The following is a 26,622-nucleotide window of genomic DNA, read 5'->3' on the forward strand; positions in this document are numbered from 1 at the left end:
CATGTGTTTTGTTTTGATGCTGGTATACTGGTCAATCAGCATGACCAGGCTGGGGTGACCAGGTAAACCAGTACCAGACCAGCATAAATCCCCATTTTTAGTAGGGCTGTTAACCAACTGGAAAAAAAAAAATAATAATTTTTTCATAACACTGATACTTTAACTAGATCAATCTACAATAGTTCTCTTTGTCTTTTTGGTGATGGACTCTTGGAGATTCTCTCTTGTAGTGTGTTGTGTCCGGCCTGTACTGTGTGCATATTTTGTCACTCTAAATAAGAGCATTTAGTATATGAAGACATAGACATGTAAAATGATGTTTATAAAAGGCCCAAAACACTCGAATCCCAGATTACACTTACTGATAAAAACAGTTCCTTAGACTAAAATTTCTGTGGGGTCCCCAGGTTTAGTCACTTACAGGCCTTAACATCAACCTAAATTCAAAACGTTTTTACATTGTTAGTTCACATCCCTGCTCACATTAAGCATGATTCACTATACCGTACCATATAAAAGACAAACCTCTTGTCTTCCCATAATCTTAGATTGAAATGTAGTGACTTTTGTCCACCCCTAAAATGTCTTATGAGTTTAGTTGCATCACAGTGCACCAGCAGACAGAGAAAACTAATATGATTAATAATCAGTACTATCATGATTCTCCTCTCCTTTCCAACAGCCCCACCTATCATTGAGCAAAATGCTCAGCTAGCTGAGATACCCTCCCTGATTCTCCAAAATACATGGACAAAAGTATGTGGACACTGCTCCTAATTATTTAGTTCAGGTGTTTCAGCCAACTATTGTTGCTAATAGGTGTATAAAGTCAAGCACACAGCCATGCAGTCTTCATAGATACATAATGACAGTAAAATAGGTAAAACTGAAGAGTTCAGTGACTTTAAATGTGACATTCTCATAGGATGGCAACTTTGCCACAAATCAGTTTGCGAATTTCTGCCCTGCTAGATGTGCCTCGGTCAACTGTAAGTGCTATTACTATGAAATAGAAGTCTCTACAAGTGCTGAGTGCTGAAATGCATAATGTGTAAAAACTGCCTATCCTCTGTTGTATCACTCACTACAAAGTTCCAGGGTGCCTCTGAAGGCAACATCAGCACAAAAATTGTGCATCAGGAGCTTCATGAAATGGTTTCTTTGGCCGAGCAGCTGCAAACAAGCCTAAGATCACTATGCAGAATGCCAAGCATCAGCTGAAGTGGTGTGAAGGACACTGCCACTGGACTCGAGTAGTTGAAATGTGTTCTCAGAAGTAAGGAAGATGGATGAATCTGGGTATAGCAGATGACAGGAGAACGCTACCTACTGGAATGCACTGTGCCAACAGTAAAGTTTGGTGGAGGAGGAATAATGGTCTAGGACTGTTTTTCAGGGTTTAGTTCCAGTGAAGGGTAATGTTAATGCTAAAGCATACAAAGACATTTTAGACAATTATGTGCTTCCAACAGTTTGGGGAAGGCCCTGTTCCAGCATGACTGTGCTCCTGCGCACAAAGTGAATTCCATAAAGACATGGGTCAACAATTTTAGTATTAGACTCCAATGGTCTGCTCAGAGCCCTGACATCAACCCCACTTAAAACCTTTGGGGTGAATTATAATGTCGATTGCGAGACAAGACTTCTCGTTCAACATTAGTGTCTCACAAATGCTCTCTTGACTGAATGGGCAAAAACTTCCACAGACACACTACTAAATCTTGTGGAAAGCCACCAGAAGAGTGGCGGTTGTTACTGCCATAAAGCGGGGGGCAACTCCATATTAATGCCCATGGTTTTGGAATGGGTTTTCTAGCAATCTCAGATAATAGTGATGGTCAGGTGTCCACATATTTTAGGCCATATAGTGTATGTTATGGCAAAAAAAAGAAGATGTGTCATTCAACAGAGTACAGAAGTGAATAATATAGGGCTGATTTTCAGCATTTTCCTTGTTGTCCATTCCAAGTAGATTTAGCTCCCTCTCGTCTGTAGAGTTAGGTAAGAAATAAGTATATCCCCCTTACAGCGTATAAAAAACCCCAAGATCACCCAATGGGACTGCTTATCATACACACACGGAAACAATCAGCGATGTACCACTCTTAAATAATAATAGCCTACATGCTTTTATTATAGGAGTTCATGTGGGACATTCTTTCATCTAATTATAATAAGCACGCAAAACCCAAATAAACATGTTCCTTAAAATTTGACATAATTAATTCAGTGACCAAATATGAAATGTATAATGAAAAAGGAAAGGCTGCAAAAGAACATCGTTTACAGTGATAATTCACATTCAAAGGCTTAACATCTCAGTACATATACAATGGCCCCCGAACACGAGCGCTTAAAACATGGTTCATATATTAGATTTTAAATAACACAAGGAACAGCACGCTGAGCCACCCTCAGCAAATAACTTTATATAAGAATAAAAATATAAAAGGTGTGTATCCTTAGAACATTGCATTACTTTCTGTACATCACAGTCATATTCGGCCGCAAAACCAGGTAGAATTTCAAATACACAAAGTAACTGCAAAAATAAAGAGAGAGAAAAAAAAAACACATTGGAGGAGGAGAAACACATCTGTACTACACATCTGTTCTATGGTTAATTTAGACAGATCCAGCATTTCTATGTGTTTTTTTGGAACTGAGTAGCCGTTTCCATATTCAGATTGCACTTAGATTTATTTACAGGCAAGAATGGCAAATTTCACCGATGGACAAAAAAAGATCAACCATGCCATTTTCCAGAATGTTAACCTCCAGAAAAGAAAGGGGAAAAAAAACAGGTACCCAAGGTAGATTTTGCACTTTCAGAATTAATGCAAAAAACAAACTAAAATATTCATACAGCAGTTCTGTAAACCTAGTAGTAAAACAAAAATGATACCCAAAAAAAAGCCATGTCTATTCTCGGTGCAACACCGTTTCCTGTACACGGCACTGAATTATTTCATCTTTTATCTGACAATAATTTTTTTCTTTTTTTTTGTAGCTGATCTAAATGTATCACACACTAATAAAGTCTACAGAATCTAGGACACTGCAAGATGAACTGCTGTAGTTAGTTTTTTTGTCTTGTGGCAACAAAGAAAAAAGAACACATAGCTAGCACGTCTCGGAGATGAAACGTTTGTAAGGTTCACCAGTGGTTACACACATCATCACACTCCCACCGTCACTGATGCAGCACACCCTTTATAAAGCAAACAAAGAGAACTCTGAATATTAATGATAACTCAGAGGACTGAAATGCAGGGGGTAGACACGTTGATGGAAAAACCTAGAGTCAAATCTCAACCACATCTTGCATTTAGGCCTGCACATAAACACATTCTGCTGAAGATGAAACTTGATCTTTTACTTGCTTACACGGAACGGAACTGCCACTGATTTTCACATACACTACAGGCCAAAAGTACAGAAGCAAGCAAACATATTTTACCAACAACTAATCCAATATGTTTACTGAAACCTATTTTAACCAAAGTTCCCTTGGTTTTAACTGGGGTTATTACTCCAACCCATTAAGAAAAGCCTTCATAGTCTTTCTTGATGACAGTCCCTTAAGTTAAACAGTTTTTAATTATTTGCAAACTCCTGATTTATAATACCTGATTCAATAACATTCAGCAGGAAAGTCACCAGGAGCAAAACAAATTATGAATTAGATAGTTATACACTATTGCTGCAGACATTTTAATCTGCATTAGTAAATGTATTACCATCTGTTATTTCTCAAAACATACAATTTTGCAAGAGACAAAATGTTAGTGTTACTTCCACTAACTTTACAACTTTTGGCCTGCGGCATATCATGTACCTGCGGTGTTGAAAAAGCCCCAGACTGGGAAATGCAATGGAGAGAGACCCTCGATATTAAAGTAATATTTAAGGCCCATGTACTACATTTTTCTCGTATTTCCTTTTTTCCCCCACTTATATCATTTGCATGGTTTTATTTATAATTGATTTTTTTTTTTTTTGATTCCAACTGTAAACAGGTTGTTTTTGTTACTCTAAGACTATCATAAGTAAATAACCTCTGTTCTGATTGGCTCCCCTGCATTGTGCCTCATTCAGAAAGCAGTGTAGGTTCCCGTTTCAATACTGTTTTTAATATGTCCTCGCCAACTTCAACCCACTACTCGGAAAAGTTTCCTACTTATGTTGAAAAAGTGGTCGCCGCAGTGAGGAGCGGATTTTTCAGTCAGAGCACACGAGCCCTCTGCTAGGTTAGCATCAGTGAACTAATTAGCTAGCCATGCAAAGCTTTTTTGCAAAGTTTGAACATAACATATACGAAACTTGCGAATAATTGCTTTGTCTGGCTGTAAGATTTTGCTTTAGAACTGTAGTGTATCACCTTTAATTTTGGTCTTGCTAGCTGTGTAAATTTTAGCTTGCTAACTAGCAAAATGGTGGAGTAAATCAAGTTGTATTAGCAGTCGTTTATAGGAGATGGGTGTAGTTTGCTACTTTGAACCCAGTGTGAACACAACAAATCGAATGTTATAGTTCTGAAATATTAAGAATTTGAAAGTAGTTTCCTGCTATGACTTACAAAAAGCTTACTCTGCCATTATTTTCAGGTTTGAAAAGGGATATGCCTCAAATCGCAATGATTTCTGGGCAAGTTTTGCTGCTGATATTAATCCTTGTGTTCACTCATTTCTAGGCCTGGGTGATATCTAAGAATTCATTAGCATGATATTTTTAGTTTAAAAACGCGATTATTGATTGTATCAGGTGAAACAGGCAGATATGTAAATGTGTCGGTCACTAAAACGATGAATTCACAATCTTACAATTTGCCTGTGCAGCTTAGTTTCCACCATATGATTCAAAGCGTCTTCTACAGCAGATGCACATTGCTCAATATGTCTGCTTTTAACTCTGATTCACCCACAGCCATGTGCAACCCGCTTTTAGTCTGGTGTCTCCGTTTTGTCTACCCCCACTGACCAGTAAAAATATTTGAGTACCTCTGTATGTCTTGTCAAGCATATTGTATGCAAAGCCACTCTTACACACTAAGGAAGCAGCAGAATTCACAACACAGCAATGATAAATTATTTGGAGCACTTAAAAAGGCAACATGAATTAGCGCAGTGTGCAAAGTCTTACCCATCCAGTGGGGCTATTAGCTATATAAATTTACACACACGCGCACACACATACAAACAGTGCATTCGCTCGTAGCCTAATAAATCAGCTGAATGGTTGAGTGATCTTCACCCACTGAACAAGGTGCGACCACGTAAGAGCACAGAGAACAGGCAAAGCGTCTATGGATTGCTTCCAAGAAAGTACATGATGTTTAACTTAATGTTGAAATGCTATCCTTGTAAATGAATGTTCAAGTGAACAGCTTAAGGGAGTCTTAAAGGAGCTTAACCAGTGAAAGGCTCAGTTCATAAAGACGTGCCTTGACTTGAGAAAAGGATTCTTGCTCCACTTCTCTACATGTCTGTAGTCTGATGGTTGTGGTAAATCTTTCCCCACACTTCTTGGATCTTCTTGCACCACTTGTCTGCATTGCCATTGGGGTCCATTAAATAATAGGTTCTGTTTGGCTGCATGGGGGGAGGATTCACAAATTATGATTGGACTGTGTTTTCATTTCATCATGACTAAGCAAGTATCTAACACATAAAGTTTAAAACATGAAATCCACCTGTACGCTTAAAAAATTACAGCTTCTTAAATGGGTCCTGGCTTGGACATAGAGATCTAAGGTAAAACACAGAACCTTTAAATTAATGTGGAGCTTCTTTAAACTTCTTCATGCTTACACATGACATGCACTATAATGGTTTATTAAAAGAACCCTCAACTGAAAGGAACCAAACATGGTTCTTCTATGGCTTTACTGCAAAGAACCCTTTTTGGCACCCTTTATTTTGAAATGTGCTTTTGCATCCAGTCACATGCAAAGGTTTGGGCACCCCTGGTCAAATGACATGTTTTGTTCATTTTCTAGGTGAAAATAAGCAAACGTCCTCTGCACAATTACTCTTAACATAAAATGTGGCCTGTGCAAGCGTTATAGCCCATTTTATAATTTGTTTTATTATTTTTCAAGTACGTTAAACTTAGCAAATTAACAGAAATTGTGCACTAAAATTTGCAAAAAATGCCATTTTTAAGTTCTCTGTAGAGGATTTGTTAACTTCACCAGAGATTTTCAAACTTTTGCATATGACTGTGAGTGCTGGATACATTCTGAAGTGAAAAGTGGTTAAATCTGTACCGTGTGGACGAAGAACGTCTTGAAGTTCTTGGCCTCTGGTCGCAACTCTGGAGACCATGGAATCTCCCCCTTGAGGACTTTATTTACAGGATCCACATAGTAGAGGTGTGGCCCCTCAGTTAGTAGCAGCTGCCTCCGACGAGCAAATAACCCCTGTGAGGATACAGCAAAACAAACAATAAGTTCATACTGCTGCCTTGGGCCAAAAGGCTACTGTCAATTGCAAGCCACAGACTACAGAGGGCGCTCTCTCTAAGGATAAAGTCAAAACAAGACTACATTCTACACAAATAACAAACAACTGTTAGTCATATGTACCTACTGCATGTGCACTACACACTTAAAAATGATGGTTCTTCAAGGGTTCTTTAGTAAAGAAAATGGTTCTATATAGAATCATGAAGTCTCAAAGAACCCTTTGCATGATTAAAGGGTTATTTGCTTTGTGAAATGGTTCTTCAGATCGATGGAGAATGTGCTGTAGATAGCTCTATATAGAACCTTTTTTGAAAAGGGTTCTATATAGCACCAAAAAGAGTAATTCTCTTCTACTGTAAAAAGCTTGACATGGTAACAATAGAAGAACCCTTTTTGGTGCTATATACAACCCTTTTTAAAAAGGTTCTATCTAGAACCATTTTCTTTACTGAAGAACTTTACTTTAAAGAATGATCCTTTTTAAGAGTGCAGATAATGGGAAAATGCTCACCTTTCTTTTGTCAACTGGTCCCATTTTAAGTATCAAATTATTTTCGACAAATTGGTGCCTTAAAACAGAAAGAAACACAAATGATAAAGAACATAATGCTAAGTTATTACAATGTTCTTGACTGGTCTGAGTCAAGGAGGATCAGTTTAAATGCTATAATTTCATCCATTCAGAAGAAATTAATATCTGAACAACTACAAGGTGAATTTCGGGTCATCAGCTGAACTGAAATTGATCCTAGTAAACTGAAAGAACATCAACCCTGAAGCATACTCCCTTTTTTGCCTGTAAAAAATGCAAATACATATAGCAAGAACATATAAATATGCAGACAGCAGAGCTAACTCTCACCCTTAAAATTTGCTGACCAAACTGCTAAAGCAATGTTCTACCTAAGGCAACCATGTTGCTGAAATATGCTGGCACCTACCAAGGGTTCCCGCTAGTCTGTTTCTGCAGTAGAAGTTGCTTCTCCTCACTGGAGAACTGCAGGTCCAGCTCGAAGGAATTGTTGTCCAGGCCATGGATATATTGCTCAATGTTGCTGCTGGACCTCAGTGGGAGCAAAATGCCTGGTACTGAGAGAGCCTGAGAGGAGCTGGACTGCACCACTTCCATGTTACTAAACTGGCTCAAGAGGTCATCATACTGGCCAAAAAGAAATTCCATACAGCTTATGAGCACAGAGCTAATATGCTTACCAAAAAACAAACAAAATATATATATATATATATATATATATATATATATATTTCTGACAATGACATGTTCAGGCCTTTATACAAAAAGATCAGATTTCTTTTTGACTCCTATCCTAAGTTCGTGTTCAGATGACTCTCAGGTGCATCTGATCATCTGATCTACTCATCAGAGGCTTGTTTAGTTCAATCAGCTTATAGCCATTTTTCAATGGTCACACTGTTAGTAAAGATAAAGAGCAACAAACCAAGTAGTAAAAAAATTCAGAAATTCATAAAGTAATATACACACAAACACAAACACACACACACACACACACACACACACACACACACACACACACACACACTTCCTAAACTTCTTATCCTTCTGGGTTGGGGGGGGGCAGCTGGAGGCTATCCTAGCGGTCACTGGGTGGAAGGCAGGATACACCCTGGACAGGTCGCCAGTCCATTGCAGGGCAGACAGACAGACATAGCGCTGCTGTCGGAAGAAAACCTCGTATCTCCATATTTGTCGTTTTTCAGTTTTTGACATTATGTGAAAATGCCTGTTGACCTTTATATTGTGTGTAAATGGAATGGACCAAAAGAAATGGCCCAAAATTACTTGGAAAAAAAGTCTGGTTCCACTGACGTACATTAGAAGTAATGTAGGTTTTTCCTTCTCCTGTAAAGCTACCATTTTGGAGATACAAGGTTTTGTTCCGACAACAGCGATATACATTCACACACACATTCACACTCAGGGGCAATTTAGCATTTCCAATTGACCTGACCGCATGTCTTAGGACTGTGGGGGGAAACCGGAGCACCCGGAGGAAACCCACGCAGACACAGGGAGAGCTTGCAAACTCCACACAGAAAGGACCCTGGTCGCCCAGCCAGGGAATAAAGTAATATAATATCTCAAAACTGTTCAAATCTTTATGCTGATAATATAATTTGTAATGAAAAAAATACTTAATTAGAAAAGAACACAAAATAGAAGCAATTTCATTATGCTCTTAAACATAAAATTGCCATAAAGGGTTCTTTGAAATGATATCATGGAAGAACTATTTTTCACTGGATGCTTTTTGTTAAAAAACATTTTGTATACATTTGTGCACATGAGATGTAAGAGTGTGAGAAATCTTTTTCAATTTCACAAATGTAAAGGTTCTTTAAGACTGTACTTGAGATGATTATGTATGAAAACACTAAAAACTGGCAAAAGATTGTGCATATACACCACTCATCAGTATTTGGGGCCACCTGGTTTATCAAAATGTTTTTTGAAACATTTAGCTTTTCAAATCAGCATGTATATTTTTTATTATATTACATTTCAGGCTGTTTAGATATCGCCATCTTTACTGCCAAGAACACAAACCAGAAAGAACAAATGTACTTAAGACTAAAGCCATAGCTCATGTCTGTGTGTGTCTAGTGTCATGTGTCAGGTATAAGACCACAGTGTTCATTTTGGGGTGTTGGGTTTTTGTTCGTTTGCTTTGTACTGTTTGTGGTATGTTTGTGATTTGGTTTCTTTTCAACTTTCTTTGCTGGCCCAGGAGTTTTTCCACCATCCAATGAGAATCAAGAAACTTTGCATGTGGCAGTGATGTTTGACCGGGCCGCCAGGGGTGTTTCATTGCGGTGTCTGACTGGGCTGCTAGCTAGGAGGCTCTTCACTGCATTAGAGTAGAGTTTGACTGGGCCGTGAGCTGGGACACTTTTCACTGTGGTAGTGGAGTTTGACTGGGCCATGAGCTGGGACACTTTTCACTGTGGTAGTGGAATTTGACTGAGCCACGAGCCTTTCACCACGGTGGTTGAGTTTGACTGGAATTCAGGTGACTATATATATTGCGGTCAAGAGTTTTCCCCTTGCCAGCTGAAGAATTGTGACCAATTACTCTTTGAGGATTACTAAAGTTCTACTGAACTGAACTCATGAGCGTTGCTGGGTTTAAGAACGCTTTATATAAACTATTTCTATCAAAAACCTACGTTTCATTCCACTTTGTGCCAAATAAAATGAAACTGAATGTTAAAAAAATCCAGCCAAAGAAAACAGCTGTTTAACAGTGAAACTCAAGCACTGTTCAGAAAATTTCAAAAGGAAAGTTTAAAAAGACCTGTACACACTGTCACTATCTGATATTGTTTATGTGACATTAGTTATGCTCACGTTGCCATAGTACTCCTCATCATCCTCAGCCATGGCAGGCAGGTAGGGGGTTAGTTTTGGAGGTGTCCGCAGGTGGAGGTTCTCCCATGCAGCTCCCTCAAAGAACGGATGGACCTTCAGTGGATTGTAACCACCCATCTCCTCACAGCCTAGCCGCCTGGTGGGGTCCAAGCACTTTGAAAGTGAAAACACACACAGTAAAACCACTAGAGCTGACTTATTTATGATTAATTTATGGCTGCTTTCCCAGACCCAGATTAAGGTTTAAACTGGATTAAATAGGTTTTTTCAAATGGTGAAACACCACTGGCATCACAGTTTAGGACAAGACTGGCATCAATCCACATTCAAGAAAACGGCCCCTATAATGCTCATTTAAAGGAATGGTTCACTGAAAAAAACAGATGTAGACAATTTTCCATTTATCCCAGATGTGTTTAATCAGCCAAGATGTGTTTGGTATCTGAAATTTGCTTCTCTAGTTTTGCAGTGGGGCTTTGTAGTTTTGTAGTTCCACTACAAAACTGAAGTAGCCAAATTTGAATAACAGCATTTGGGGTAAGGAGAAAACTGTGTAAAGTTTATTTTTTGTCAAACCTTTCCTTTAAACTTCTAAGTCTGTATCATGTATAAATGACATTAGAAAAGAGACAGTTATAAAATAAAAAATAAAAAACTTCCACTAATTGCTTTCATTTTCATATAGACACACTGACTTACGTTTTGTTATCTAAGTGAATTCTCTGGTTAGAATTACAACATGTACAAGCACTGCTAGCTTCTGCAACACATGATCAAAGGCTAGCATATTTTAAACATATTTTAACATATTTTAAAGTATTTATCTATCACAGTCAATTAAAAAAGTAGGTTGTGTCTCTGTAAGATGTTTTCAAAGAAATAGATGTTTTTGAAGAAAAAAGTTCAGCAAAAAAATCTAATTTACACCATTTTTCAATTTTAACTCACACCAGATGGATCCAATCAGACGTGTTTAGTGTTTGTTTACAACCGGAGCAATGAGGCTAACATAGCTAACGAACACTAGATGTCAATAGTCACCTAAATCTTTTCTGTAAATTAACCCCCAAAACTTCTCTTGCCTCACTCAGTCCAGGTCTTCATTAAGATCGCACAGACGTGCTGATGTGGTTTAACACACAGCACAACTTACTGTGAACTATACAAATGAACAAAACTTCATGAACAAAACATTTTAGACAATGCATGTTGTGCTGAATTCCGACTTCCCTGCACAATCAGACCTCAGATTCAAGTACGTCACACAGACATATGGACTTGAGATTACACTTGTTTCTATTTATAAACCTATATCTTCACTTCAAGATTAAAAGTTAATAAAAATAAACAACAGAAACAGAATGTAGTCTTTGGCATCCATATGCCTACACAAGTGCTTGTTCATCTTTATAGTTCCCCGTAAGTTTCACTGTGTCCTAGACCACATCAACACATCTCTGCCACCTTATTGAAAACCTGGGTGCGGTTTGAGCGGGTTGAGAGATGTTTTGGTAAAAATTTGGGTGACTATTGACTTCTAGTGTGTGTTAGCAATGTTAGCGTCAGGAGTTACAATAGATAAGCAAAATTTGGACACCTACATATCTTGGCTGATCGATTAAATCTGGGATAAGATGAAAGGTGTATAATATTTTTGGCTTCCAAAATAATTAGAATATCATGTATCAGTGCATGATCAAATTGGGCAGTACACAGCTCCAGTCATGGGAACTCACTGTCCTGCATAGTTTTCACTATTCCCTACCTCAACATACCTGATCCAGTTCATAAAGGGCTCGAAAAAAACCTGATGAGCTGGATCAGGTGTGCTGGGAGCAGGGAACAGGTGAATAGCTGAATGAGCCATGCTCTAAATCTCTAAGACAGGAGCTGAGAACCACTGCTGTAGGTTTAATGTACAGAATTGTTGAGCTTGTTTCATAATGTGGTCCATAGAAGGTTAAGTCTAAGACACAATTCAACACTGGTGATTTTCCTATGTACTTTCGATCAGAACCCAAATTTATTAACGTCAACAGACGCAAACAGAACAAACTCACTAATAGTTTCTCCACCAGGTCCTTAGCTTTGGGAAAGAATTTCTCGGGAAATTCATACTCCAGTTTTATTATCTTCTGGAATATCAAGTACTCATTCCTGTTAAAAGACAAACAGAAAGAAGGCAACATAACGGAACAGAGACAATAAAGCATCTAGCTTTCAAACACTGGGGCCCTACTGAGATCTCTTTAAAGAGATGGCTCCAATGAACAGGGTGAATGTACAGTCACATGGCTACGAGTGTTATGTTTTTAACGGCCATCCAAGACAATCTGCTGGTTGTAGTGTAACCATGAGGCAAGTGGGCCACGTGACGTGGTGGTTGGGGTTTTCTCAGAGCCTTCAGACTCTCTACACAAACAAGTCATAAACACCAAAGCCATTACTTCCTGTTATTTCACACCACGTTTCTTATTAAGAAAAAAAAAGAAGAAGAAGGAAAAAAACAGCAATTACAACAATGGTCCCTCTACAGCAAAACAGTCAAAGTGCAAAGTCATATTTGCTTGGTGTAACAGAGATGCAGGAATAGAGAAAATAGGGAAGGCAAGATAAAGGGGCTTACGCTGCTCTGAAGGGGGGCAATCCGGCCACCAACTGGTAAACTATACAGCCTAACGCCCAGAGGTCCGAACTGAAAGCAAACAAGAGAGAAAATGAGCATGCTGGTGCATTTTTAAATGACAACATTTTTAAAATATGTGTTTAAAAAAAAACAGAATAGAATTACACATGTGCAGCTTCAGGTCTCTCACTTAATATTTAAAAGAGTATTTTGGTCAATTATGGTTAACTATGCATTTTTTTCTACCAATTGTGTTCACAGTTAAAAGCACAAATAAGAAGACAATGGGTGAAATAAATAAAATAAATAAGATAAACGGAATATGAGCAAGAACATTTTGGCATGATGGAGAGATCTGTTATGGAAGACTACCTTTTACATGCAGATTTTTCTGTCAGCAGCTCAGGAGAAACATATTGCGCAGTCCCGACGAAAGAGTTTGCTCTTGCTGGAAAGCCAGAAAAAAAAAACAATTACACACAACATACGTGACAAATCCACCAAAGCAAAGACTGTATCTCCAGCATGCACAACAGCAATGAGCATAAACAGAGTGAGGGCTTTGACTCATCATGTGTTTTCCTTCTTCGTTTAAAATGTTTGCATACAGTATATCCCATATTTATGATGTTTTGGTTTTGGAGCACTGGGGGGGGTGGGGGGCGGTTGGTGAATGTATCTATAAATAACAAAGGCCAGCTTATCTCTGACCTACAGCAGGGTTAAGGTAAGTTAACTACAACAGTGGAGTAAACATTGCCTGGAGAAGAGGGAAGTAGAAGTGAACAAAAACAGCCCTCCTTCATAGATTCCACCTTACTTTGAGGACCATCAGAGGAAAACTGTTTTGCAGTTCCGAAATCTGTGATCTGAATGTGCATCTCCTCATTTAGTAAAATATTCTCCGGCTTCAGGTCCCTAGGAAGGGGAAATGGACAGAAAATAGTCAAGAATGGCCAAAACAAATAAAGAAAAACTCCAAAAAACATCCACAAAAATCCCTCAGCAGCAGCTTACCTGTGAATAATTCCTACTGAATGCAGATACTCAAGAGCACACACTATTTCTGCAGTGTAGAACCTTGTGCAAGTCTCATCAAAAGAGCCTATTTTGCGAATGTATCGAAGCAACTCGCCATTCTTTGCATAACTAAGTCCAAAATCTTGACACAGCATTGTTAAGGAGGAAAATAATAATGATAGCAAATCCAAACACAGCTAAGCGCAGCAGTTATTCGCACTCACAATGCCAAAAAGGATACATAATTTTTCAGGGTCTTGAAATGTGAAGTAGAGCTTTACGAAAAAGGGATGATCTAAACTCGACAATATGTCCCTCTCCCTCTTCACATAGTGCGTTTTATTCTCTTTTCTGATGTGCATCTTCTCCAGAATCTTAACTGAAGACAAATAACAAATAAACAACATTTTAATTACATAAATTGGCCAAACGTAAGAACGAATACACAAGCGAAAACAAAGGTTATTGAGTGTTTACATATGAAGAGTTTCATTCCAAAATGCTGTATATGCATAGGAAAAGTTTTGGATATAAAGAGGTCTGAAAAGAATAACAACTGGCATTTAAAACAAGTTTATTTCACTAATAAAGGTGGTGTTAGTCATAATATAGTATTGATATGTGTTGTATGTGTAAAGCCCACTCCCAATAATGGACATCATGGGTAAAAAAAAAAACAAAAACATTCATAAAAGTGGTGCTCAGTGCACTTTGGAACAAAACCACTCATATGTGTATATAGAAAGTTAAACAGACATTACTTGCATATTCCTTTCCTGTAGACAACTCTTTCGCTAGAACAACCTGGAAATTTGGAAACAAAAAAAGGCATTCAAAAACAAATGTAATCAATAGGACTAGAAAGAAAATCGGTATAAAATGATTGTGAACATTTTCTGAAATACTGCTAGTGGAATACAGGCTTATGTTAAGACGCCTATATGCTGAGCAACTGGAGTCATGTTCTGTCCCCTTCTACACTGTATTGGGCCAGTTCAAGCCTAAGCCGACTCTATAAACATTTGAAATGGTACTTTACATACTAACAAACTTAACTGCAAAATCAATATTGAAGATTTCATGATGAAAATGCTCCAAAATTGCTTTGAATAAAACTTTTACATTAACTTACATTAAATGTAAAGAACATTTTTGCCTTCTCCTGTAAATTCACCATTTTTTGAACAGCGAAGATATGAAACACTGGCCCAATATGTTATGGAAGGGGGGAGAAAAAGCATAATTGGATAAAAAAGAACACCAGTGATATTGCAATTCAGTCCAACAGTAAGGATAAACTGTAACACCAAAAGTGATTTAGCATTAAAATGATGTTTAATCCATGTCCACAGATCAAATGCAGTGTCATGACATTGCAAAATAAAATGACTCACGGTTGAAAATGACCCCTCCCCGAGGATCTTGCCAAACTTGAAGTCCTCAGGCCGTTTCTTGCGCTGAGGCTGCGGGCTCTGTGTAGTGGGCTCAGTGGGACCCTCCATGCCGACGGGCTGCGGGCAGCTGGGGCTCTGCCGGACCCTCAGCGAGCAGAGAGGAGCCTGGGAGCACAGCGGGGCCGTGCTGGGCTGAGTGAGAGCAGCATCGTACTGGCAGGGCAGAGGAGAGAGCCGTTTCACACACAGACACATAAACACACAAAAACACGCACAAACGCGCACACCAAGAGGAACAAGTGCGCCTTCAAGTGCCGAGGCAGCAGCTGATAAAGCAGAGGCTGCTTCCGCACGGGGCAGGGCTGGGTTTGTTTATGTGCACGGTTAGGCTACAGGTGCAGCTCCAAGTCAGACATTTCCTTCAGCCCTTTAAGAAGCAGGGATAGGCCGGCTGAACCATGCTTGGAAAATAAGGGCTATTCAAGGGCTCTTTTTCTTTTTTCTTTCATCTTTTTTCTGCCTCACAACATGCCAAAGCATTCATAACGCTCAATGTTTATGCCCATCTGTGTAATATGATGGGATATAGAACACAGAAAATGAGCTCTTGTTTTATTTTGATTAACACCTAAAAAAATTTGTGTCTTTTTCAATTTCTCACTTAACTTACATGTTAGTTTCCTACTATATAGCGACTAATCAGAAAAGTTACTGAATAGTAAGTCTCATTAACTGAATAGCCTGCAGTTTAAGGAATTATTATAACCTTGATAATGTGTGCTGTATCTAATTACATGGATCATCAGATATGGAAAACATACAGATAAACTGTGCTTAAGTGAGTACTGTGTCAAAATCTTATGTAATTAAAAAAAATAAAACCAACAATATACTTAAGCGAAAGTCAAAAAACTGTCAACATTTAAACATACTCAAGTAACTAAAAGCAAGAAGTAAGTGGTTTACCAGATAAGTTTAAGAGTGAAAGCATGTTTTCTTAGGTGGTGGGTGGTGTGGTGATTAACGGGCGTTACTGATTACTGATCTTTACGCAAAGATGAATTGGCATAGTCGCAGTTTCATTTTACAATGATATGAATTTGTTTGGATGCTTTATTACAAGAGGTTATTAAAGTGCACTCTGGAACGCGACTGAAAAAATATAGAAAAAGAGCCTGACCGATGAGATTTGAATCCAGTACTTCGAAAGTCTAAATGAAAACTTTTTTTTTTTCTCTTGGAAATGTAACTGAGAAAGAATACAAGTATTTGGCTTCAATAACACTTGAGTGAAGTACAGATCTATGGTATACTTTCAGAACCTTTAGGGCAGGAATGCTGTCACTGGGGTCAGACTCTCAATGGTACATCTTCAGTACCTAAGGAAACATAATTGTACCGTCTTCGATTGCAGTAATTACTTATTTATAATTTATTTATTTTTTATTTATAATTTTACTCTATGCAGAGTCTAACACATAAACAAAGTTACGATAAAGTACAAATATAAACCTAGCCCTCAGGAAAGTGAACCTTTAATAGTTATTTCGGATACACAATTGGGCCTTAAAAGAATGGTTTGCCAAAATTACACAAATTTTCCCCTCACCTCAGATGTAGTCAATCAGCCAAGGCATGTTTGGCATCCAAATTTTGCTTCTTTAGTTTACCACTGCAGCTGCAAGGCTAACGTTGCCAAAAACACTATCTTTTCCATAAACACATTTCCAAAATACATTATAAACACACCCCTCAGTGCTCTCAAACTGCACCCAGGTCTTCCTTAAGGTTGCACAAACTTGTAAATTTGGGGTTAAGGTACAATATGGCACTGTCAGCAATAAACAACAGTTACGTCTAGCTATGTTTTGTTCATTTTTATATTTAAAGTAATGCATATTGAGCTCTAAACCACATCAACAAGTCTGCGCAACCTTAGTGAAGACCTGGACGAGGGTTGAGAGATGTTTTGGGGATGTATTTACGGGGAAAAAATTGGTTGGTTAATGACTCCTGTGTTTGTTAGCAACATTAGCCTCGTAGCTCCAGCTACCAAAGCTTCATTTTGGACAACAAACTTGTCTGATCAACTTCTTACGGGTAAGTGGAAATTGGAGTCGCTTTTTCCCTCATCACAACATTACTTTAAAGTCACAGGGGACACAGAGGAAAATACTGAAAATGTTTGTATGACATTCAATTAAATGTTATATTAAACATCTAACAAAGCTTGAATGAAAAATATAAGATAAGTTAAACATATGACGAAACACAGCTTAAAAACTGCTGATCAGACCCATCTGAGAACTAGGTGGGCGTGGCTAATGAGCAGTTTGATTGACAGCTCTCTGTCCAGCACTCCCAGCCTGCTCGACCAAACATACAGACCTAAAACCATCATTCAGCTTTTATGTGACGCTAACTGAACGAAAAAAGTCACAAATGAACAGACAGACGAAGCAACGTGCGACGGAACGGACGAACAGACGTGCAGATGGACAGACAGGCGAACAAACGGAAGAAGCAACACATGAAAGAAGGAACGCACGAAAGACGCGTTCGTGTACGGGTAAACAAATGAACGGATGACAGGCAGCTACAGCCTGGTGGTCTAGCTCGCTAGCTTTGGTTTATCCTGTGTTAGCTTTAGCTCGCTAAGTTTCTCTGACTCTAAAACTGTTTTGTGGGGGCGGAGCAAGAGACATCAGGCCTGTGATTGGTAGGAAATGCTTACGGAAGTGTTACCCATGATTTGGACCGCCCAGTTTACATTGAGAGGAGAGAAATACAGTGGAAAATATAAAGGTCATTATTTGGTCATTGGAACAATATTTAAAGGGTTCACTTAGTACATGTCTACTGTTTTGCCAGCAAGAACAAAATGAACCTAATTAGATAGAAAATACAAATTTAGGCTCCCTGGCTTATTACTGACCATGTACATTTACACTGTACCTCGGGGGAACAATTTTTTCCAGGCAGTACTCTTTTTTCTGATAGTGTATTAAAGTACAATTACTTGAGTGTACAGAGACTACAAGCTAAAATCTCTTATAAGACACTTAGAAATTAGCCCGGAGGTGAATTAGGGCATTTCAAAAGAGGAATCCGACGACAAGAAACAAGGCAGCATGTGACTTTTCCACTCCATTCACAAAAATACATCAATAAAATGCTGGCGGTCAACCCGTTAAACAAAAACCCCTCTCAGGGAAAGAAAACTGCAGTACCAGCTTCAAAAATAAACATAGTTTATTTAAAAAAAAGTCTCTGACCTGGTGGCCATGCAAATTACAGAAGGGCCACTTCCCTGCTTCAAGTCAATCAGTCCTCATTTGTTTGTGAGAGTAGCAAAACAAGCCACGTTCTGTGAGGGTTCTGTTATTAGTGTGTACAGGCTGGTACTTTCCAGACACCTGCCACAGAGAGCACCACTCTACAACAATAATTTGTCAAACACACTCAACCACAGAAACCAAAGGGGCTTTTCCCACCCTAGCTTGTAACTCCCAAACACAGGCAGCTTCTCTCAGAACTGAAGGAGTTACTGTATACAGAACTGGATTTAGGCTCAATAACAAGACAATCTGGGTCGGGTCAGGTCAGCATAGGTTCAAGATGTTCACAGTATTCTGAACAAAATATTATAAACAAAAAAATGAAATGGTAATAAGAAGTATGAAGTAAGACTGAGCGAAATTGCAAAAATATATATATATCATGATACACAAAGGCATTTTCACAATATGTGATATATATTATGATATTTTGTTTTAGATATTTAGTAAGGTTTGTGAAGAAGTTGCAACAGACAAGATGCACTAGCAAAACATAAGAGCAACATTTTAAAAATGACACAATGTTTTTTTTAATTCAATGCTTGCAAAGAAAGAAACTATTGAAGAAGGAACAGGATGAAAAATAAACAAACAATTGGTAAAAATATTAACATAAGACAATGGCACAATGACATGACGTCCAACTGGCTACTTGTTGCTGTGCAGTTGTTGTACACTGGCTGTACAGACTGTCTCCACAGTCTTATGCAAATTTTGAAAACCTCCAGTCAAATTACATGTTTTGTTGATTGCTGAAGTAAATATTTGTTAACACAAACATTACAGAGAACAAACTTATATATAACATTTATCTGCAAATTTTAGTGCACACTTTTTATTATTTGCTGAATTTAACATAAAAATAAAACATACAGAATAAAATGTGTCATAAGTTTTGCACAGAGCACATTTTATATTTGTTTTTATTATTTTTTTCCATGTTCCCATGTTAAATTCAGCAAATATACAGGAATTGTGTATTAAATTGTGCAGAAATGGTGTTGTCTGTAGAGGACGTTTTTTTATTAAGTTTCACTTATTTTACAAACTTTTGCATACAACTGTAATCTGTAAATCAGTTTTTTTTTAATATTATATGAAATTGCCTGACACAAAATAATGATTGATTGACATGCCTTTCACAGCCTTTTCTAAGCATAGTTTTCTCAGTCAAGCAAGGGAAAAACTCTGACTAAAAACGCTTGCAACAACTCTGTGGCGAGAAGAGCGTTAGTGAAATTTACTCAGAATTATTAGTCTATCAGATGGGAAAAAACTGGTACTGATGGATGTGTAATTCAAAACCTTTTATCCTGATCATCTGTAGATTGTGTTGTTTTTTTTTGATTCAGTCCTAAAGCTGAAAAAAAAGTTTTGGTTTCCGGTCAAATTACATGTTTTGTTGGTTTTCAAATGAGCACATCCACTACAGGGAACTCACTTAAATATGGCTTTTTTGGCAAATTTGAGTGCACGCCAAGTTTAATATATTGAAAGAAGAAAAAACATACAGAATATAATATGCCATGACTTTTACACAAGCCACATGTTAGGTTTTGTTTTTTTTCCAATATGTTAAATTCAGCAAATGAACAGTGACTGTGTACTGAATTGTGCAGACGTGTGTTCTCTGTTGAAGATGTTAACCTAAGTTTCACTTATTTCACGAACTTTTGCATATGGCTAAAACTGCAATTTTTTTTTTTATAACAATATATGAAATTGACTGGTCACAAAATAATGATTGACATGCCTCTTACAGTCATTCTAGGCCTTTCTCAATCAAGCGAGGGAAAAACTCTGACTAAAACTCCTCACAACAACTCTGTGAGAAGAGCATTAGTAATATTAGTCTAATAGATGATAAAGTAATTTGTAATTATTTGAGTATTCCAGATGCCCGCTATCTTGATTTAGTTCAGTCTTAAAGCTGAAAATAAGTGGATTAAACTCTGTCGAAGAGTCACAGATTGCTGTTAAAGCCAATAACAGACTCTAAAGTACTATTTGAACGGGATTAGTTTCACATAGGGAAGTCGGGCAATGACAATTTACCACAAGAGGTCTGTAATGTTTATGACCAATTTGTACAGAATAAGAAATCTTGTTATAAATGACAAAGATGATTTACACACTGCCTTTACTCGAGAAAAGAGTAAAAAACATATTAAAACATTTAATTTAGCTGTTTTTATCATTTACCCAGACCATATCTTGCTGTCTAAAGTCAATGCACTTTGTCATTAGCATTGCCATTAGCTTGGGAATTCACAGTCACCAGTCACCATTTATTTAAGACTTGCTCGCGGGCGCCCCCTGGTGTTCTGCAGTCATGTTTTTGACATAGTGGGAGAAATAGGAAGTGGCCAGGCTGCTACAAATGTGTATCATAAGGTCATTTGCCATGATGAGTTCTTATAATTATTTCTCATTTATTATTATATTTTTGTCTTTTATCCTTGCAATGCACTGTAACTTTTGTAAATATTTTTGCAATTGCCTTTCTGAGGTTCTAGACCTCAGGACATCATCAGCTTTATTATGTAATGCCTTGATTTTGTGTGAAGCTCTTTTAATTGCTGCTGTGTATGAAAGGTGCTATACAAATAAACTCCTGCCTTGATAAAGATTAGCCTGCATATATAGTCATATTTCCCAACTCAAATATGTAAATAGCCCCTTTAAATATATACAGCTTGAATAACTGAGACTCTGACAAGCCCAGTAACCCCATGTGTGCTGTGTTTTTGCATACTGTGTTTTTGCAAAGTAAAACACAGCACAAACATGTATGAGTCATTCCACATCAAATCACTGGGGATAAGCAGCACCCATCACAGATTTCAGAGCCACCGCACAAGAGGGTACATATTATGTTAACCTGTGTCCAAAAAACACTGCTGCTATTCTCACTCTCAGTAGAAAAATATCTAAAAAAACATTATGAAGAGTATTTTTTAGAAGACTCTAAGAAACCATCCACAATTCCAACATGCCAAACAGCATAATTGCTGAATGTTGTCTCCAATGGAGAAAGTTGATGTATGGCCACATATGCGCATATATCATAAAAGGGTCAGGCATAGATTTCTAAATGTATGTACATTTATGTTGTGTATGTATATGTTAGTATCAAATGTATATATAACATAACAAATCTGCCTTTATTCATTTTTCTCCACTTAAATCTAATGTTTGAAGAGTTACCAAAAGGTAAAAATGAACTTGTATTACATTATCATAGTACATATCATGGTTGTTGAATAGGACAAGCAAAGACAAGTCCAATATGTTGACTTCACTGGATTTGCTTTTACATACATATTACATAATGTTTTATTAATCATTTTTTATTTAAATTAATCAATGATACTGGCGTTGACCATTAATCTATCCACTCTTCACTCAGACTCAGCTTTTTACCAATGTTTGGGAAGAAAAGAGGACAAAACAAAAGTCCTTCAAACATGTTTTTCCTCAACAAATGACATCATGTGGTGGAGGTCATGTGACAATGAGACAAACTTAAGTAGGCAACAAATATAATGTTAACAATGTGTACAAAAAATAGCCATTTGATTGGGTTTTCTCCTTGACTGTTAAAGGAAACTACAAAATAAGTTATGTTCAGGTTCATTTTGAATGTTTGTATTTATTTAGTAAAATAGAAGTCAGGACTGCACAAAATAGGTCAGCTGAAAATCAAGATTTTAGGGGATATTCTTATTCTTAGGGTATAAATTAATTTTGCACAGAAAGTATGGTTCTACAAATGTAGCAGTGTCATTTGATAAAATAATTACTTAACAATATGTACTGATGAAAATGCATCAAAAAAATAACCCACAGATATAAAAATGCACCCACAACTACAGCATAGCTCAGCAGCAGACTGCAGTGCTGGAGTTATCCAACTGAAGTGCTGGAGGGCCACATCTCTGCAGAGATTTAACGGTTGAATTGAACCAGGTGTATTAAGAGGTGCAGTGTGTAAGATTTAGTGACATCTAGAGGTGAGGTCACAGACTGCAACCAACTGAATACCTCCCTCTCCCCCCTTTCTTTCCAAGCATGTAGTAGAACCTAGTAAAAGCTATCACAGGTGGATTCCACGCGATTCAGATGTGGATTTTTTTTTTTTGCAGAATTTGCTCCACCGTCTGAACGCAGCCTGTGGCATAGCTTTTGTTCAGTATTTGTTTACTGCTAAGAAAGAGGTCTGAATAAAACTCACACACACACACACATTTTCTAAAACATTTATGCTCCTGGGTTGCGGGGGGACCTGGAGCCTATCCCAGCTGTTGAATAAAACTCAACTGTGCCATTATAAAGTCTCAAATATTGTACTTTAATAATGTTGAATGCTTTAATAAACTGAAGACAGAAACATTCGTTAAATAACATTTTTACAGTGTTTTCATCCACATTTTTACAAGGCACATTTTCAGGCACTTTTTTCTATTTTAATATTGAATAGATATACCATCATATCTTATCAACAGATATACCGTATAGATATAATAGATATACCATCATCTCTTATCAAATTGAATTATGAATTTAGAGGACTGTTACACCCCTGGTAAACACTGTACGGCTGTGGCCCTCCAGCACTGCAGTGTGGCACTCTGTTCAACATGAAGGGATTATGTTTGCTCCTTTCTCAAGACTGTTTTTAAGGGGATTCCCCTTCAAGATCACACGACCATCAAGAAGGGAGTTCCAGTTCATTTTTGCATGGAGCAAGGCTGACACTAACTTGCTCCACCCTAAATTTTACCCCCTCTAGCAGAAACTATTCAGGTGCAAATGATAGCCTTCTCACTGTAATGAACAACTACAACGGAAAACATGTAAGGCTTTTCCACATGCTCCTCACTCATATTACATTAATAAAACATCATATAGAGTCAGCTTCTCATGGTATAGGGGAATATTGGCTTCTTTATGGATTTTTCATTTAGAATAAATGAGTTGATTCTTACAAAAAATCATTTAATAAAACAAGTATGTTATTTAAAGAAAAGCCTGGCTGCTCAATAAGGCTTACATGTCCAAAGCTATTAAAATATGTTGTATAAACTAAGCAAAATACTTTATTTATTGTTAAAAATAGACTAAATCCCTGTACTGATAGGCTGTTAGTTTTGTCGTGGCATCAATGGTTGCTCTCTATCATCTAATATCTAATTTAAATCAAATATATCATTCAGCCTTTCTGACTTTAGCTAGACTGTGACAATACCCAAGAGAAAAACTCTTTTGATTGTCTTATTTTACGTAGGACTAACTCCAGTGCAACCATATAACATTACCTTAGTGCAACAATAGCGACTGACTGGTAGAGGGATTTTGCCTATTTATGATATTTTTTTATAATAAACAAAACATTTCCACTTGGTTTACCCATCAAATTTAATAGTGCTGGACATGTACACTATTATAAAGCACACAAGTCTCAACAGACAGGGTTCCCTTCAACAAAGTTTAATGAAATTAAATGTTTAGTTGATGCTGTGAAAAGTTATTTTCCTCAGCCTCTCAAACACAGTTATTGTCCAGATTTATAGTCATAGGCCTAATATCCAGCTATTGTAACACCTGTTGTTAAACTGAATGGAATAGCAATTATTTACTGAGGTGTACAATTTTACAATAATGGGATTGAGGAACGCACATATATAGACGTAGATTGGTATGTTTAGCTTATACTAATGCAAAGACTATCAATATATTTTATTGCATTTACCATTTTCACTGTAGATATAACAAAGTTTCCCCTTTTTATATACAAACAAGTTCTAAAATTATCAGTATTGGTATTGGGATAGCAACCTCCATATTACACAGTATCACTGCCATCACCCATCCCTACTACCCAACATCTACTATAAATTGTAGCACAGGCTGGTGTGTGAACTGTATTTGCTTAGAATGATTAGAATGCTTAGAATTAGCTTAGATCCCTTCATATCTACATATGGAGCAGATGCTCTTCCAACAGGGGCTTCCATGTTTCTGTAGTAGCCCAGAACAGACAAACCAAACACTGGCTCTAGAGAGTGCCTTGTGTGTATTTACGCCGAAGTCTAAGACTTTAGTGGCGCCCGAGCACCGGTTGGAAGACGTAAAAAGAAGAAGAATCAGTGGGTGCCGCCAGTGATGGACATATGGAAGATCATACTTATTATTTAGCACAAGAAAAAGCAAGGGAGGGGGAATCCTTGTCGTCAAAGAAATGACGGTCACCGTAGTTCTACTACATGCTTGGAAGGGCAGGAGTAAGGGAGGGGCATTCAGTTGGGTGCAGTCTGCAACCTCACCACTAGATGCCACTAAATCTTACACACTGCATCTTTAAACAACATTGACCAACTGCATGTTTCAGTACAATGACAGCATAATTAGTCCAGCTTAATTAGATTTAGTGCAATGCGGTATGCGACATACTGAATAAAAAACAGATGGCAGCTTTTAAATGCAGCACTAGGAGTACTTTATGTATGCTGAAATATTGTGATGAAGGGAAATTCCATCGATGTTTCAAAATTTCATGTAAGTCAGTCACTGAGATATATACATTCATTCACAGTGGTTTGATGTGAAATGATTAATTGTAGAGAAACCTGCCAACTTAGACTGCTTTATAGTGGTGGTGATAGAAACCAGGGGTCACATTGTCTGCAACACAAATACAGCCATTTTACTTACTATCTAAAACCACCAGTGAACCTACGCATGTCGCATCTTCTGATGTTGTTAATGGTAAAATAGTGGTAAATCTGGGGTCTGTTTTGGTCTACAATGCCCTGCATGAACCCCTCCATCATGAATAGCTTTTTAAAAATATATTGTTTTTATATGTCATATAGTTAATGTAGTAACTTTCTGCGAGGCAGCTTTTAAATGCATTAAACTCTTTGGACGTCTGGTTCCTATCACTACCACTATGAACAATTCGGACTCGCTAAGTTTCTCTAGAAAGGAGCATTTCACACTAAACCTCTCTGAATGACTTTGTCTACATCTTACTCTTTTAATTACGTTCAGATTTCGAAAAATACCTCTAAGCTAAAGTCCACAGTACCTCAAAAACGAGCTGAGCTGAGCTGAACAGAACGCTGTTTCAGGTGGTGAGTAACTGCCCACAATGCCTCGCTCTGTTTACAAAATGTGAAAACCCCTTTACCCCCCTTCTCAGCTCTCCACCAGCAAAGCAGCCACTTTTACATGCTACTTCGACTAACTTCACTTCTTGAGGTGATAAGCAAACAAACAGCAAATGAAAACAGCTGGAACCTAAACGAAATGTGACCCATTTCGGTGTATAATGAATTGGTGATGTTACTCTAGCTTAGCTAACCTTAGCTGCGCTAACACATTTGCCCATGCAGGTTCTACACAGCCAGTTAGCTTGTTCGGATGTGAACCACAGCTAGCTAACCTAGCTTACTCACACGTTAAACTACACGGTTTCGGGTTTCGAAGGGAGTTTAAAGGTCAAATGAATGACCACTACATCCGTTTTTGCTTAAAAGCTGTTACTTTAATAACACACAACAAGCCCAGCCGGCCAAGTTAAGTGTATGCCTACACCATATTGTTTGTTGTTAACCTGTGAGCTAGCTTCAAAGTTAACGCCGACAACAAGCGCTTTCCTTCTGTTACTGTTACAAGAATAAAGTACACCATCAAGAGTTTGAGACACTGCCACAAACATTTAACTACAGACATGTTCCATGTGTTTCACACGAACATGCCGGGTGCAAAATGTGCGAATTGGCGCAAATAGTAGTCAACAACCACTCCCCAAAACACTACTCACCCAGCTGATTAGCTGATCAAGCTTAGCGAGCTAGCCGACCTTACTAGTTTGACACTGCAATGAAATGAGACGGCTGTTCAGTCCCCGGAGAGGAAAGCTAAGCTAAGCGCTGCGCTGACGCTATTTTATTTGATCAGAGATGGAATGATTCTCGTTATACTCACTATTTGACTACTGGTCTTTGCCATGGAAGTTTTCAGGCAGATTTGTTAGAAATGTGGACATTAGAGAGCCCTGGCTGATGGCTGCCTCAACGCCCTCATCTTCCAAGTGTGACGTCACTACACAACAACACAGGGGCTTATAATAATAATAACAATGATAATAATAATAATAATAATAATAGCTGGAAAAAGCATGGCTTTTACCCTACTCATTTTGCATCCCCAGTAAATCTAGAGAAGTGCATTTGAAGATCCTTTACAGTATATACCTACAAATGAGACAGTAGCTAAATTCCAAAACAACAATATTAGCTGCACCTTCTGTCAAGTCATGTGAGCCCATACCTCATCTTTTTGTTGACTGTCCTTTTGTTTCTGCG

At 37.8% G+C, this 26,622-nt stretch overlaps 1 protein-coding gene across 1 annotated transcript; it reads right to left on the reverse strand.

Moving 5' to 3' along the window:
* Window positions 1-2,103: 2,103 nt before the first annotated feature.
* On the reverse strand, window positions 2,104-26,352 carry pdpk1a (3-phosphoinositide dependent protein kinase 1a). The gene is made up of 14 exons (XM_036566800.1): window positions 26,243-26,352; window positions 14,913-15,125; window positions 14,280-14,322; window positions 13,760-13,897; window positions 13,516-13,660; window positions 13,319-13,416; window positions 12,871-12,946; window positions 12,499-12,567; window positions 11,933-12,029; window positions 9,852-10,025; window positions 7,408-7,625; window positions 6,978-7,035; window positions 6,269-6,421; window positions 2,104-5,591 (listed from the first exon to the last, which is right to left on the reverse strand). The coding sequence occupies exons 1-14, from the start codon at window positions 26,264-26,266 to the stop codon at window positions 5,478-5,480; spliced, it is 1,620 nt and encodes a 539-aa protein (XP_036422693.1). The 5' UTR covers window positions 26,267-26,352; the 3' UTR covers window positions 2,104-5,477.
* Window positions 26,353-26,622: the final 270 nt, after the last annotated feature.

The sequence above is a fragment of the Colossoma macropomum genome, unplaced genomic scaffold (assembly GCF_904425465.1).
Source record: "Colossoma macropomum unplaced genomic scaffold, Colossoma_macropomum, whole genome shotgun sequence".
In the NCBI taxonomy this organism is placed as follows: Eukaryota; Metazoa; Chordata; class Actinopteri; order Characiformes; family Serrasalmidae; genus Colossoma; species Colossoma macropomum.